Genomic DNA, 14,552 nt, shown 5'->3' on the forward strand with positions numbered 1-14,552 from the left:
CTTAAGTTGTCCTGACCCACGAGATAGAGAGTGGCCTCTAGGAATAGAGCTTTGTGCATTCGACCATCTGAAAACATTCTACACCACCTTGAGTTTATTAGTGCCAGCCCCCTCCACATAATAGCAGAAAATTACTACTCCAGCTCATAAAGCACCTAGTGGGACAAAGGCAGAAAGTGTCAGCAGTGCCAGGATGGTTTTGCCGCTGCTGCTGAACCCTACCACTGGAAAAGAAATTTAAGCCTTTCAGTCTTTCTATTGCTGCTCTGAGCCATCATACTCCCAAAATAATTCAAAATATTTGTATTACATACTGAAGTTTGCTCGTGCTGAAACCACGCAATTTTGTTTAATTAACAATCAGATGAAATGTCAGGAGTCCAGTGCATCTGATGGCAGCAGGAATGGTTTCCTCGTAGCTCCACATGGGACTTCTCTTCTTCACCATGGCTATAAGTGCAGACCAAAGTGTCCACCATCAATATCACACACCAGAAAGTGACAGTCTTTGGGACTCCAAGCGACCATGTAGCATTGCATACTTTGTAAACAACAATCCATGAAAAAGTGTTTTCGGTGTCAAACTTCGGGCATACCTGGATATAAATTATCTGCCTGTTGTTTTCAGTATCTTCCCAATGTTACCAATATTTCCAGGGAAAAAAAGCCCATGTCTTTCCTTTCTCAGCATTCTAAATTTAGGAAATTTTGCGTCTCTATGTGTATCCCATATGAACCGGCTGCACAAGCACTTACTCCGAGGCAAAAATTTGTCTACCTGCAGTGTCCTTCCATTGTGCCTGATGTCCCAAAGACCCCTCCTGAATGTACAAAGTCCTGTAATACTTTTACTGCACATGAAGCTTCGCTGTCACGCTATGGGAGAGCTTTATGCGTAGCCAGGAGCAACTGCACCGTGGCGCTGGGTGTCATCTGCAGTTTTTTGCCTAAGAGCACAAGTTCAGTTGAGATTAGAAACAAATCATAGAGCTGTTGGAAGATTAGCCCTAGGTGCCCACAGCAAAACGAAAAACGAGGCAGAACAAGGGGATATGGGCTGGGCATCGTTCAAAGCATGGGAAGCTCATATTTTAAGAAGAACGTTTGAGGAAACTGGACAATAACAGGCGGGCAGCTAAGGTATTTAAATACTTATACAGAAAGGGCATTGACTCACAATGGCGGAAATGGACTAGGAAACTAACCAGAAAGTATGAGGACACAAGGACGTAGAAATAAACAGCTTTAAATGACAGGCAAAAAAAATTCAGAATAAAAAAACTGGATTGATTCAATGGAAAAGAAGCAAAGTGTAGAAATATACTGAAATTGAAAAAGGCAGATCAGGAAGGAATCGTTCTATGATAACACAAGAGGCAGTGCCCCATTATTTGAAGGTAGATCAGGGTATCTCAGTGTGCACAGCTACAAAAAGAAATTTGATCAAGGTGACACATGTGCAGTGCATGGTAAATCATTATAAGCAACTGAACATCTTATACTCACGTGTGATGGTAACCACCCAGACGTCGATGCAGGCAGTCACTCTCCCTGAGGCCCTAGGGCCTAGGGTTTAGAGATAACAATGGTCATGCGAATGAATCCGGTGGAAGTTAGCAAAAAGCAATTGGAAGATTGATGGCTTAAAAGCAGAGAAGTGACATAAGTTTAGAGGTATAGGATTAAAAATGTATTTTAAGAAAATGGCAAATTTTTAGACCTATTTATAATATCGCTAAAGAAATTTTAATAAAAAAAGCCGCGCATGATGGCAACCGTCCCCACACCATTTCAAAGGGGACGCTGTTAACTTCCTTCCTTCCATCCATCTATCCGGGCATTGAGCAGACAAGAGAGATGGCGGCCGCCGCTGTCAATTAGTGATGTCTTGGCGGATGGGCACGTAGTTTTCACCATTAAACTTGCATGGTCCGAATAATATTATGTGTGCGAGAGCCGTGAAGGAAGCTGCTGGGTTCCTGGCTACCCTAATAATCAACTGAGTATAGTTTGTGTTCAGGCTAGTCACTTGACCAATGGAAGCATTTGCAAACGCCACATAGTGACAGGAAGAGTGGCTAGTCCAGTCTTCACTATGCAGTGCTTGAAAATACTTCCAGCACTAAAAAAAACGGAGGACATGTGTTCTGCTTTTCTGTCACCAAATGGCATAAAGAGTGGAAGCACGCCGCACTGTCAACAAAACGGAATAGGCAACTACCTTGGTGTACGCCACAAACCACATTGAGCAGTTTTTAAGCTCAAATTTTTTTCTTGTTAGATAAGTTTACTCTACTGCAAACCTTATAATAGTTGAGTACAGCAAATGCATCCATGTTATTAAATAAGTCACCTGATATTAAAAAAATTTCTGAATTCAGGAGACTGTGTAAGGCTTTCTGCACAATACATTCTATGGAGGATTCTATTGGGCGTTCTGAACACCCCTTCTTGAGGCCAATTAACTCGTGAATGAAGATTGACACTTGCTGCTCAGCAGATCATAAAATATGCTACTTAACTGGCAATAGTTGCAGCACCACGTGACCGTGCACCAAATGAAATAGAGAAAAAAAAAAGCCCGTGCCATATCTTGGCGGCCGGTGGAAGTCTGGTCTACGCTCTCGCCACTTGCACTCTGTGGCAGGATGGGCCCATTCACACCTCCCCTATTCTAACACCACAAAGCTAGCTATGCAGCAAGCTGGTCAACTTACTTGTTAATTCCTGGCTGGGCAACTTCTGCACTTGCAACACTGTTGAGCATTTGTGATATGGTTCGACAAACAGAGAAGGACAGAATGCATCAAGAAGGCAACAAATGCCCTGTAGAATGGCTGTTGTATTTCATTCTAGAGTTTTTCATTAACTGCTGAAAAAAAAAAAACTAGGGCCAAATTGGTCTGTTACTTAGACAGACAGTTCAATGACAGATGGTTTTATATCATTAGTTCCAGTAATTCCAGAACAGTCAGTGCACGAAAAGTTTTACAAAGTAATCTAACAGAGAAGTTTGTTTTTATTCAAGGCTCTTCAGTATGTCACACCTGAGAGTGATGCTCCTCTGAGGGGTACATGCATGTGCCTTTAAAAAGTTGCATTAACATGCACAAGTATCGATGCCAAGCTTAATTACACACAGTATACACGCAGCACCGGTTCACATTTTTCAATCCCAAACCTAGAAACCGCTCTTATTAAATGCATAGCAAAGTAAAGAAACTTGTTTCTTGAAGTCCGCAATCTTTTTCAGTGAAGCGTTGGCACAAAAGAATAACTTGGTGCATTTTAAACACCTGTTAGCTGCCAACTCATACCTTCATGAAAGATTTCAACTCACCACATTATTCAAAACACTCGCAGGAATCTCAACAAAACTAAAGATAATGCATACCCATACAGCATAATAAAAGTAAAAAACAATGCATTAAAAAGCATTCAGCATCCGAGAAAAAATGCACTTCACACATTAGAGTCGACATGGCTGCTACAGCATTAAAATCCAGCTCAGCACCATCAAGCATCATGAAGACCCTAGCCCCATTTACAAGTGGTAACCAAAAAAAACAGCAACAGTTGTACTGGCTAAGCAGGACCACAATTTTTTAAGAAGGCCTTGAGAAGCCAATCTTCTGAGCCACAATTTATCAAAAAACAATTGGCACAAGCCATCACTGCTTTGGGTGTCAGCCACAGAGAAGAGCTCAGGAAATGACCTGCCTAGAAGGTTCTAAAGCTGAGCATTAAATACTGCTATCATACGGGCGCTTTTGACCCAGATCAGGCTGATTAAATTTAACTCAATGCTGATCCCACATTGCTACAAAGCCATTTCAGTCACAACTGAGCCCGATCCTGTGCGACGTCAAGCTGGTTCTCAAACGTGATTTCAGACTTTTGATCCGCCCAAAGGAGCTGCCACCGCTGTCTTCAAGCCCAAGAAACATTCAAACATATACTAATAAGTGGCCACACTGCTTTGTTGCATATAATTAGAAAATTACACACCAACATCTCAATCGAAAGCAGTTTTGTTTACTTTTAATTCATTACAAACTACTTGTTCACCATAATTATACGAGTGCATATGCATGCAGTGCCACCTGGTAAGTAGCGAGCCAATTTATTAATTAGAGTCAAGTGAAAACATGCAGCAGTGTGACAAGTCAGGTGCACTCAAAATTTCAATCAGTAACAGACTCGATCAGGACTCAACGTGCCTGTGTGACAGCTCCATAATACAAGCACAATCATAACTAGCAACATTTTCCTGTTTTACCTGTGCTGGGGCTGCTATTGATGGAAAGTCGAAAAAACACACACACGCATAAACCTCATATTTATCCCTGTCAGAACACTGCACATGAAGCTTGCTTATGATGTTTTTTTATTCTCATATCTAAAATGTTTGCATTAATTTAACTAGTGAAAGGACACGGAGAAAAAGAGCTATAATAAAACTGTCCTTGCTTCCTACAAGAAATTTATCTTTACAGCCAAACTTTTCTTTGTAGCAATGTTGAGTCCTGGAGTTTAAGCTCACTACTTGAAGACAATATCATGACTTCAGAGAAAAAGAAACTGCAATTTACAAACTGCATATGCCTAGTATCACCTTTCAAATAATGTCATCATTAAAACCACATTCAGCTTGCTTTGTACTCGCACAAAGATCAATCTAAGACAATGTGAATCTTTCAGTGCCGCCTGCTCTTGCGTTCCAATTTTCTCTGCTTTTTGTCATCCACCTCTGGAGGGGCTGGCTGGAAGAACCAAGGTCCCAAGACGTTGACCCAGAGTAAGTAGAATGCATAGCCAGGAGCCTGTGGTAATAAAACTCCATATCAAAAACAGCTAGCATACCCACATCACTAATAATTTGCCACCTTCAACTCTGCCTCTCTGCTTGCACATCTTTTACCTCTGCACTGTATCCTTTCTGCTTCCAATGCCTCTCTGGCAATCTGACTCTTGAGCCTTGACATGCATGATTAGAAACATGTGAATAACAACATTCACAGTGATAAATGTCAGGTGACCTTTGATATCAATATGTGCATTGTAACTATGTTCTTTGATTGTTCAATATAAACATCACTTGAGAAAGTCAAGCCTTACTACTCTTTAGTGCAGTGGGCAGTTTGAGAAAGTTTTGCTACTCTTTAGTGCACTGGACAGTTATCTCTAGTTGAACTCACATCAACTACACACTTCACACAAGATCTGCAACTTTACAGCTGAGAAAACGATACTATGGCATGTGGACCCATCATATTAATGTTGTGCAAGATTTTGCTGAAGTTGCGAACAACAGCTATACAACCCTTTAAGGGCTCACAAAAAAAAAGGGTACTAAATGGCCGATACTTTTTTTAATGACGTGAAATGCTACAATAACACGTTCAAAACAAAAAAATATTAGCGAAAATATTTTACGACACAGAATAATGTTTTATTAGCCATTACGTGTGGTCCACTCTTGGAACATCGAAAAGAAAGGGTTGGTTTTGAATAGCAATACACAAACTGTAATATTCATCCATTGATTCGCTCCAGGCTATTGTAGACTGGAGACAGATAACACTCTTCCATATTATGCCGCATGGATGATGCTGTTTGTTTGAAAAAGAAGGATAATCTCATGCTAACAGGTTAAGCTTCAACACACAAGGAATGCCTTCTGCCATCTAGTGAGAGCACTTACTCAGTGGAAGCGTGGGTGAAAGAAGGGGTGCTGCCATCTAGGTTTTAAATGTAAAAACACCATTTGACAAGCATAGGTCATTGAAGGCCATTTAAAAAGCAGTGACACACCAATGACTTATGATCTCTTGTGACAAGCTGAGGTCGTCATGAACCCTTAAGGGGTTAAAGGGGCAGCCTACTCAATTTTATCAAATATATATACATATATTTTTTCAACAGACTAAAGCTCCTTGCCCAAATAAACGGATACTTGGCTGTGGTGCCAAGAAACACGGCAGAACAATTTAAAACCAAAATTTTCCACATGGTAATTTTGCCTTTTCGTGAAAGTCGGCATCTAAAATCCCGACACCAGGTACACAGTATATAGTAAATACAGTAACTTTCTGCAACTCTTATACACAACGCCTGAAGTGCTCAAGGCGGCATGCAGCGGCAATAATGAACATAACATCGACCCACATGTATACATTGTTAAAATTGTAACTGAGAGCCCTACGGTGGTTTTAAATATACTACCAATGAAATAAGACTGTTGATCTCTACCACGAATACCGGCAATCGTTTTTGGCCAATGGCAGTGCCACTTTCAGCAGTGGTCTGCCTTTTCAAACCATTTTAAGAGATGATGAGAAAGCAGCTTTAAACTGCTCAAGGAACAGTGGCTAGTTGCAAAAGAAGAAACGATTAAGGCATCTGATGTTTCTTGAAGAAAAATAACATTATGTACTGCACTCAGTCCTATTCATAAATTGTGTTTCATCAACTCCAGGTGACATAGCACGGTGTAGCTGTAAACTCTGGCCAGACTTTCTTTACCACTGTAAAAACAAACCTATGCCAAAACCAAAAGTTCTCCCCTCACTACTGTCAACATACGGAAAGATCTTCAAGAATATGCCAATATTTTTATACTTGTCTCTAGTTTCAGCAGTAGACTGTCCCTTTTACGTTTATTAAACCATCTGGGCCTTAAGCTTGCTGCATGCATGGTCCATGATCTTCTGATATTTGTTTTCTCAAGAACACGCTCTTCAAAAGACATCATTAAACAGCAAACAAACTACGGCATGAATAAGTGTTAAGCTTAAACTTTTGCTCAAATAACTGTGAGCAGGACTTCTGTTAACGGCACCAGAAAAGTTTGATGGCAGAACTCCTTTTTGTTAAGTTTACATGTGTCAAAGAGTATTTAGAGACTTCCAAGCTTGATCAGCCAAATGATTTGTTTTTATTCATTAGAAGGTAGTGCTGCTTCAGAGCTGAAAACACATAATGTGCTCCAAACTCCTTTGTCAAAATCACAAACCTCCTGTCTGCACTAAATAGGAATCACAATATGTTTTTATTGGCACCTTGTTTTTACAAGCAGAGAAAAAAATTGCTGATGGCCTAGCTCAGTTAGGCCAGGATATACGCAGCGAAAGTACGGCGACTTCTGGATAGGAAGAGTTTATATATGAAACCCGTGCATTCACTAGATGCGCCTTTATTCATGATTAAACCTTGAGCCGTTGTGGCGGAGTGGTAGCGTCTCCGCCTCAAACGCCAAAGGCCCTGGCTCAATTTCCAGCCTCGACACAGGTTTTTTTTTTATTATTATTCAGCGAGTGTGCGGGGTTTCAGTGGCCCCCATATATTTCTCCACCGAATAAGCTGATTAGTGGTTAAGCGCATAAGGGCGGGTAAGGGTAAGGGCGGCTCCAGGTGCGCGGTGTGATGTCATGCCAGATGGCGCGGCGTCAGCCCAGCTGCGGCAGTTGCTAGGCAACGGCTCAAGGTCTGTCTCTGTGCCTCCTGGGAGCACTGCCACAGCGAAATCGCAAGTTCATGGGCAATGTAGCTTTCGCTACAAAATATTCATGAGAACATCCTGAAAGTATTGGGACCTCCTCTATGGTAACAGAGCAGCAAACAACAAAGGAGTAAAATAGAAAAGCCAACAGGGCAAAAAATGGAAACAATTTATAGTGACAGTAATGAAAACAGAACAAATGAAATAACTACAAAATACAGGTCTAGTACAATGGAATAAGTACAGAAAGAAAAATACAACTTTGCTTATCAACTTTCACAATAATTTTCAGAAGTAAATTATTCTGTTTATCAATAGCCTTTCTCAACAGTTGAAAGAAGCCTGCTTTTCTGAACAGAAACTTCTCTGGACAAAGGGCTGAGTTGATCCTTTACATATTTACTTAGAGCAGCTTTGCAAGGAAAGTATTACGGTCACCAATAAGTGTTTATCTATGCTGAGATATTGTTACGTGATGGCAAGTCGGTGAAGACAATACTACATGACAGATGGCGATGGTGGGCCTAGCGCAAGCGCTCCTGCCGTGCCACTCCCCACTTCGTCGTCTTCTGGTCCGTGACAATATTCCAAAAAACTGTTTCAAAATCTGCACAGCTATCTTTAGCCAGTCAGAAAAAAAAAAAAAATGGGTGTTGAGTGTCAGAGCTGAATCAGCTCTAAACAGGATGCCAAGCAAATACTCACAACCTCTGCCAGAACCAGAGAACACCAAGTTACAACATTATATTTTAGTTTGTTTCTGCCTTTGTTAATTTGCTCGCTGTACAATGGCAGCAAACTAAAGAATCGATATGGTTGTAAAACAGACCCATAAGATGTAGCAATACTCTTTTCCGCGCACTTATGCAAAAACATGCAAAACCATGCCTAAAAGCATACTCATACAAGTATATTCAGTGATATGACGACACGCCTCCATCATCCAGCCACCACGATGAAAATATGGACGCAGATCTCAACACGTCAAGAGAGGGTATCACTATCCACCTGCCACACTATTTCATGTGTGATGCTGACCTTCCACCATCAGCTTTTCTGACCATTTTGCTTGCTGAAAAGCATTGTCAGTATTTCTTTTCGCGGGAAAGACAGAATGAAGTGAACAGAAGAAATCAAAGCAGAGGTGAAAAGATGATGATTATGGATTTTTATGGCGCAAAGGCATCTAAGGCCAAAGAGCGCCATGACACAAGGTATTTTTCCTTTTTCTCAAGGTGGGGTCAAAGACCCGTTTTCCAAGCATTTCACCCTAAATAAGCCGAGCACCAGACCAGGGGAAAGCTTGTACCCATTGTATCACCGGTGGGTACCCGGCGGCACTGGGGATCGAACCCCGCACCTCCCGCATGCGAGGCGGATGCTCAACCACTTGGCCACCGCTGTGGTCGCAGAGGTGAAAAGAGAAATATTACAGAAGAGAAAATATGTATAACAATGGCCACTATCAACATCCAGAAAACTGATCTCACACATCATGCAACTTTGCAGCCAGCAAAATCATTTTACTGTCAGTGATAACAGACGAAGACAAGATGACATAATTATCTTTGAAGTACTTCCCTGCTTCTTACCAGCACTCACCTATGAAGCAGAAACGTGGAGGCTAACAAAAAGGATTCAGCTCAAGTTAAGGGCAACGCAGTGAGCTATGGAAAGTAAAATGATAGGAGTAACGTTAAGAGACCGGAAGTGGGCAGAGTGGGTGAGGGGACAAACGCAGGTTAATGACATCCTAGTTGAAATCAAGAGGAAGAAGTGGGCTTGGGCAGGGCATGTAATGTGAAGGCAAGATAACCGCTGGTCCTTAAGGGTAACGGAGTGGGTTCCAAGAGAAGGCAAGCATAGCAGGGCACTGCAGAAAGTCAGATGGGCGGATGAGGTTAGGAAGTTTGCGGGGATACTGCGGCCGCAGCCGGCAAAGGACAGGGTTAATTGGAAAGACATGGGAAAGGCCTTTGCCCTGCATTGAGAGGGTATGATGATGATGATGATGAGCATGCTGCATCTTTCAACCCCCTAACGGACACATTTTTTTTTAAATTGGTACCAAAACTGTCATGTAGTACCTGTGTTGCCATCTGTTGGCAAACCAAAGAAATGCCTTGCATGAGTCCTATTTGCCTTGAACCGGACAAAGTGTCAGAAAACACATGGCAAGCCACACTCACTAAGAGTCATGACAAGCCTGACTCGTCCAAGTCTGCTAGGGGTTACAATTCCAGTTCAGCTACAATCCATAGATGACAACCGATACCTTTTCTGCAGATTATATTGATGTTCAAGCAAGTGACTGTTTACATGTTGGTCCGTTTAGTCAATGCATGGTATGTGAGCTCCACATGGGCTACAAGAGATGCTGTAGTTCAAAAGCGTGGCTTTTTTGGCTTGTTGGTGCATGATCATAGCGAGAGAATACAGAGCAGAGTAGGACAGGACGCAAGAAGAAACGAACAACACGAGCGCTAACTTCCAACAAATTTTATTTCACACATGCAACACATTGCATATTGCATGGCCTGTCGCTAAAAGATGCTGGAGTGGAGCTGCACTGACACTACACAGCACAAGGGCAACATAGTGCACTTCACCTCGATCAAAATGCTGATGGACAGCAATCTTGCATTTTGGACGCGGCAGCCAAACAATACTAACCCACTGCAGCAGGCTGTTTGGTCAATGTAAACTAAGCAAAGGTCTAAATGAACAGAACAAGCCATTTCCTTGGACCATAAATTTACTTCGTTAGAGAAAGGGTGCACTAGAGTAGGATAAAATTTGTTTAAAAAAATAAACTGCAGTAGGCAACAATGGGCTATGGTTAGCAGTGTCCTGTATTGATGAAGATGAATTTCTTATGATGCAAGGGCAGCTTTGGCCAAAGAGCGCCATGGCACAAGGTAATTTTCATTTCACAAGGTGGGGTCATTTCCCAAGCATTTCACCTTAAGAAGCCGAGCAGCAGGCAGGGGAAAGCTTGTACCCATTGTATCCCCAGTGAGTACCCGACGGCACTGGGGATCGAACCACGCACCTCCCGCATACAAGGCGGATGCTCAGACCACTAGGCCACTGCTGCGGTCGATAGTGTCCTGTATTACTTCGCTGACTAACCTAACAGTAAACGAAGCCACCTTTCTGACGTTTGATTATATCAAACATGCGGTCGATGGTGTCCTGTATTACTTCGCTGACTAACCTAACAGTAAACGAAGCCACCTTTCTGACGTTTGATTATATCAAACAGGCCAGAGGCACCAAAATTCTCAGCCTTATAATTTCGTCTGGCAGTCAGCTTCTTTTTTAGGTAACAAGAAAAATGTTAACGGACTATGTTTCTGTCTTGAAGGAATGCTGTGCGACAGTGCTGAATTTAGGCGGAGGTTAACTGCAGACTCAAGTTGTATCTGATTATAGTAAATTTAGAAAGCATACGATGAGTGAAAAGCTGTAAATTTAGGAGAATATGGTCAACATTACCGTTCTTTTAAATGGGCCTCTCAGCGCCAATTTCTGTTGGGCATGCTCATTTTTAAAGCATTTTATTGCCTTATTTATAACCTAGAAAGGTGGGAAGGAAGCCAAATGACCTGGTCAGATTGTGCAGAGTGATATGGAAGTAAGCTGAGGTTTTGCCTGTCTTGGTTCAAAGGCCCAGCAAACTTCCTGTTTATTTTCCTCTCAGTCTCCCATTACTGCCGCTTTTTCTGAATGGCAACAGGTTTTTGGCTGCCCCTTCTTGCCTCTTAACTATTCATTCAGTGCCATTGTCCCTGCACCATACCTGCCTGTTTCCATTAGTCTGTGCCTAGAGGTGCACAGTGCAAGAGGAATGATCGGTGAGAGTGGGATAAACGATACAAGCACCCATTGGCAACTAGCATTTATTTTACATAAAAAGAAACAGGAGAGTTCGAAAGACAGCAAATTCAACAAAAAGACCGAGCACAAAAGCCCCTGCATTCGCTCAGCCCCAACCTCATTCGATTATCTTTTAAACTCCATTGCCGTGCCTATCACTGCCAGCTTTGAGCTACAAATTCCATTTACCTGTGCCACCTGCCTGGCGCTCACAATGCCAATAGCTTGCCAGCTATTTTTAGGAGTTTACACAGTGATGGAATGCAGTGTTTAGCAATAGACTATCTGTGTATGTATTTTGTGCTGCTATGAACCATCCTTTTCTAATGTCTGTTACAGCTTTTGGTTTACCCATACAGCCCAGCATTCTACCGTGAAATCTACAGCATCAGCCGTAAGTTAGTGAATTCATGTAACTTAATTATTTGAATTCAATTTAATTCAATTCAATGACCACCACCTGCAACCACCAGACCAAATTTTGCTGATTCACATTAGCACAGCTAGGCTTTCTCTTATGATTGATGATGTAGATTCCGCGGCCAAATGATGGGCTGCGCTAAATGGCTAAAGCAAAGCTATAGTAGCTTTCACTGATTAACGCTTTAAGCCGGTAAGCTTAGCTATACAAGAGTGTGCATGTGTGTGTATGCGCTTGTGCTCACGTCTCTGTGCACTGTGTTTTTGCTCCCTTTCCAGTCTTCCTTGTCATGTTTGTCGCTGCGCGAAATAAGCTAGCTTTCAGTTGGCGCCTGTCCTGTAATCCATGTTGACGTTCATCTCTTCCACTCTGCGTCTTTAAAATGTAGTCTCCGAACTAACCAAAACTGTTTCCCCAGTCAGTTTGTGTCTACTCAGTAACCATGCTCACCATTGATGCCATCTCAATGGTGTTTGAGTTTCAACATTTCCACTAGTTAGTTCGAGCTTCCTTTGCCACTCCTACAGGCGAAGCAGTGCAGCTGTCATTATTTATGAATGAGCTGCATCTGAACGGGGCTTTTACCTTCTCTCTTCTACGTGAGAGCGAATGTGGAAGCAGTGATTATATTGCAGTTTTTTCATGTCTCATGTTACCTTTAAGCACACGTTGACATCACAATGCTCATTTGGCTGTTCAAACCGAAACCGAAACAGCATGAGAAAGTAATGCGATTATAAATTATTTAGCCGTCGTAGGAGAATACCAGGTGGTAGTCCATGTATAATAAGGCCTTACGCATCGTTACAAAAAAGAAACCACGCACCCAGAATATAGGTGTCTATACTCCTTTAACTCCTTTTTTGTGTGCACAATTTTTCTTAGTAATCATTATTACAGAGCATTTTAAAACACTCTGGGTAGTTCATTACAAGCCACAGAATGTTTAAATCTAGGTGAAATTATTTTTGTCTGCATCTTTGTCAGCCAAGCAATTCATGGAAATTAGGGGGAATCTTCTTTTGCACTTCAGTCTGTTAGTATGACGCTCTTATAAAAATATGGTGAGACTAAATATATAAACAAGATTTCCACACTCTATGCACACCAAGGAACATCTGTGCAAAATTTCATTGTGATCCAACAAGTACAAGAGGAAAAAATTGTGTGTGCAAACTTTACAAATGGGTAAAAACACCAATTTGAGAAAAACTCAATTGAAAGTTTATTTGTACGTTGGATGCCGAAATTCTCCCTCAAATCACATGAAACTTGATGGTAATGTAGTTCAACATGTTGGCCACTAGCCCACAAGACTAGAAGCTCGTCAGCTGATCGTGTCCAACACCTATCGAACGCACATCGAGCACCGCTTTCACACTGCTAGCAAAACTATCCCGAGGGCTTCCACTGCACCGCTCCACGTCGCTGCCTTCACGGCTATCAGTATCAGTGCGTCGAGACGTATTCACAGCAGAAATTGCTGCTGCTCGGCATGCTCCATTTGCACACCTGAGCTCCAGGAGAGAAGCGAGACCATTCCGCTTATTTTTGACCTCAATGACCGCGAGTTCGCACTTCCTGCACGTCGCCCTGCACATGGCACCACTAACAAGTCTGGTAAGCACTTCAACTTCACGGATAACGACACTTGCACCGGTTCTGCTCTAGGCTATCTCATCCCGGAATGCTGCCAACTACTTCTATGACGCGCTCACGAAGTCAAAAGTGTCACTTATAAAATCAGACGTGCTTGACTTTGCAGCGCTAGAAGGCATGCTGCCGTTCTGCTGGCATAGAGGGCTTGCAGCATCCGCTGCGTTCGTGGCTCTCCTTCGCTTCTGCTAGGTTGTTCATCATCGAAAACTTGAACTTCCGATAATGAAAACAAACGCTCAGTAGCCGTGCGAGGGGATCCGACGTGAGCAGATACGAAAGTGCTGGGGTGGCTCCACTGCACGGCGACAACCAATGGCGGCCTCGGGTTCGCGTCACGTGATAACAGGAGCGCTCGGAAGACGCGGGAAAAAAGCGTTTTCTTCATATTTTACCGTGAAAATACGAAACTGACTGATGTGCCAGTCGAAAGCGGAAGGCTTAACCCACTTTTGCAAGTGGCCACAATGGCAGCCGGCACCGCTGCACAGAGCGGCGGCAGCTCAAAGATAGCCAAAATTGGGCAGCACGCGCAACTTTTTCGGTCACTGTCTGTCATTTAGACGCGTTTTCAACTAACTTCTCGCACAAACCTTGCTTTCATATTTTGTCGCATGAAAGTAGGATGTTCAAAGATGATAAAACAAATAAAAACAGAAAATTGAAAATTTTTTAAACGCCGATTTTTCGACTCGCATCTCCCCTTAAGGAATACAGATAGTATATATGGTGTTTTGACTGAAATATTTTGTGTTTTCTGTATTGTATTCATTTTTTTGTACATTTTTGCACTAACTAAACAGAATGCATTTTTTTGCACAACATATTACCGAAGATTAATAAGTTCGCACTCTGAAAATAGTTAAAAACTAGCTCTAACTGTCTTGGCCTGCTATTTGTTGACCCCTTGAGAACACAACAAGCAGGCGTTCAGTGAAACTACCCGTTCACTGCACATGCAGGCCTGGCAAAAGATTGCTGTGCTCCCAGGCCACGCCAGGGCTTTCGGGTAAGCCGGAGCCCGTGCAGTGCTCCAACGCCTACGTTCCCAAGCCTGCCTTGCATGCAACTGCGTGCAAGTGCGTGCATGCTGTT

General features: G+C 42.5%; 1 protein-coding gene across 2 annotated transcripts in view; it reads right to left on the bottom strand.

The window, feature by feature from the left end:
- Positions 1-3,001: 3,001 nt before the first annotated feature.
- Positions 3,002-14,552, bottom strand: part of LOC144113460 (transmembrane protein 208) — a 51,832-nt gene continuing 40,281 nt past the window's right edge. For both annotated transcript variants that reach the window (XM_077646544.1, XM_077646545.1), the window contains exon 6: positions 3,002-4,823. In XM_077646544.1, the coding sequence (XP_077502670.1) occupies positions 4,698-4,823 (126 nt within the window). In that variant the 3' untranslated portion in view covers positions 3,002-4,697. The remainder of the gene's footprint in view (positions 4,824-14,552) is intronic.

The sequence above is a fragment of the Amblyomma americanum genome, chromosome 1 (genome assembly GCF_052857255.1).
Source record: "Amblyomma americanum isolate KBUSLIRL-KWMA chromosome 1, ASM5285725v1, whole genome shotgun sequence".
Lineage (NCBI taxonomy): Eukaryota > Metazoa > Arthropoda > Arachnida > Ixodida > Ixodidae > Amblyomma > Amblyomma americanum.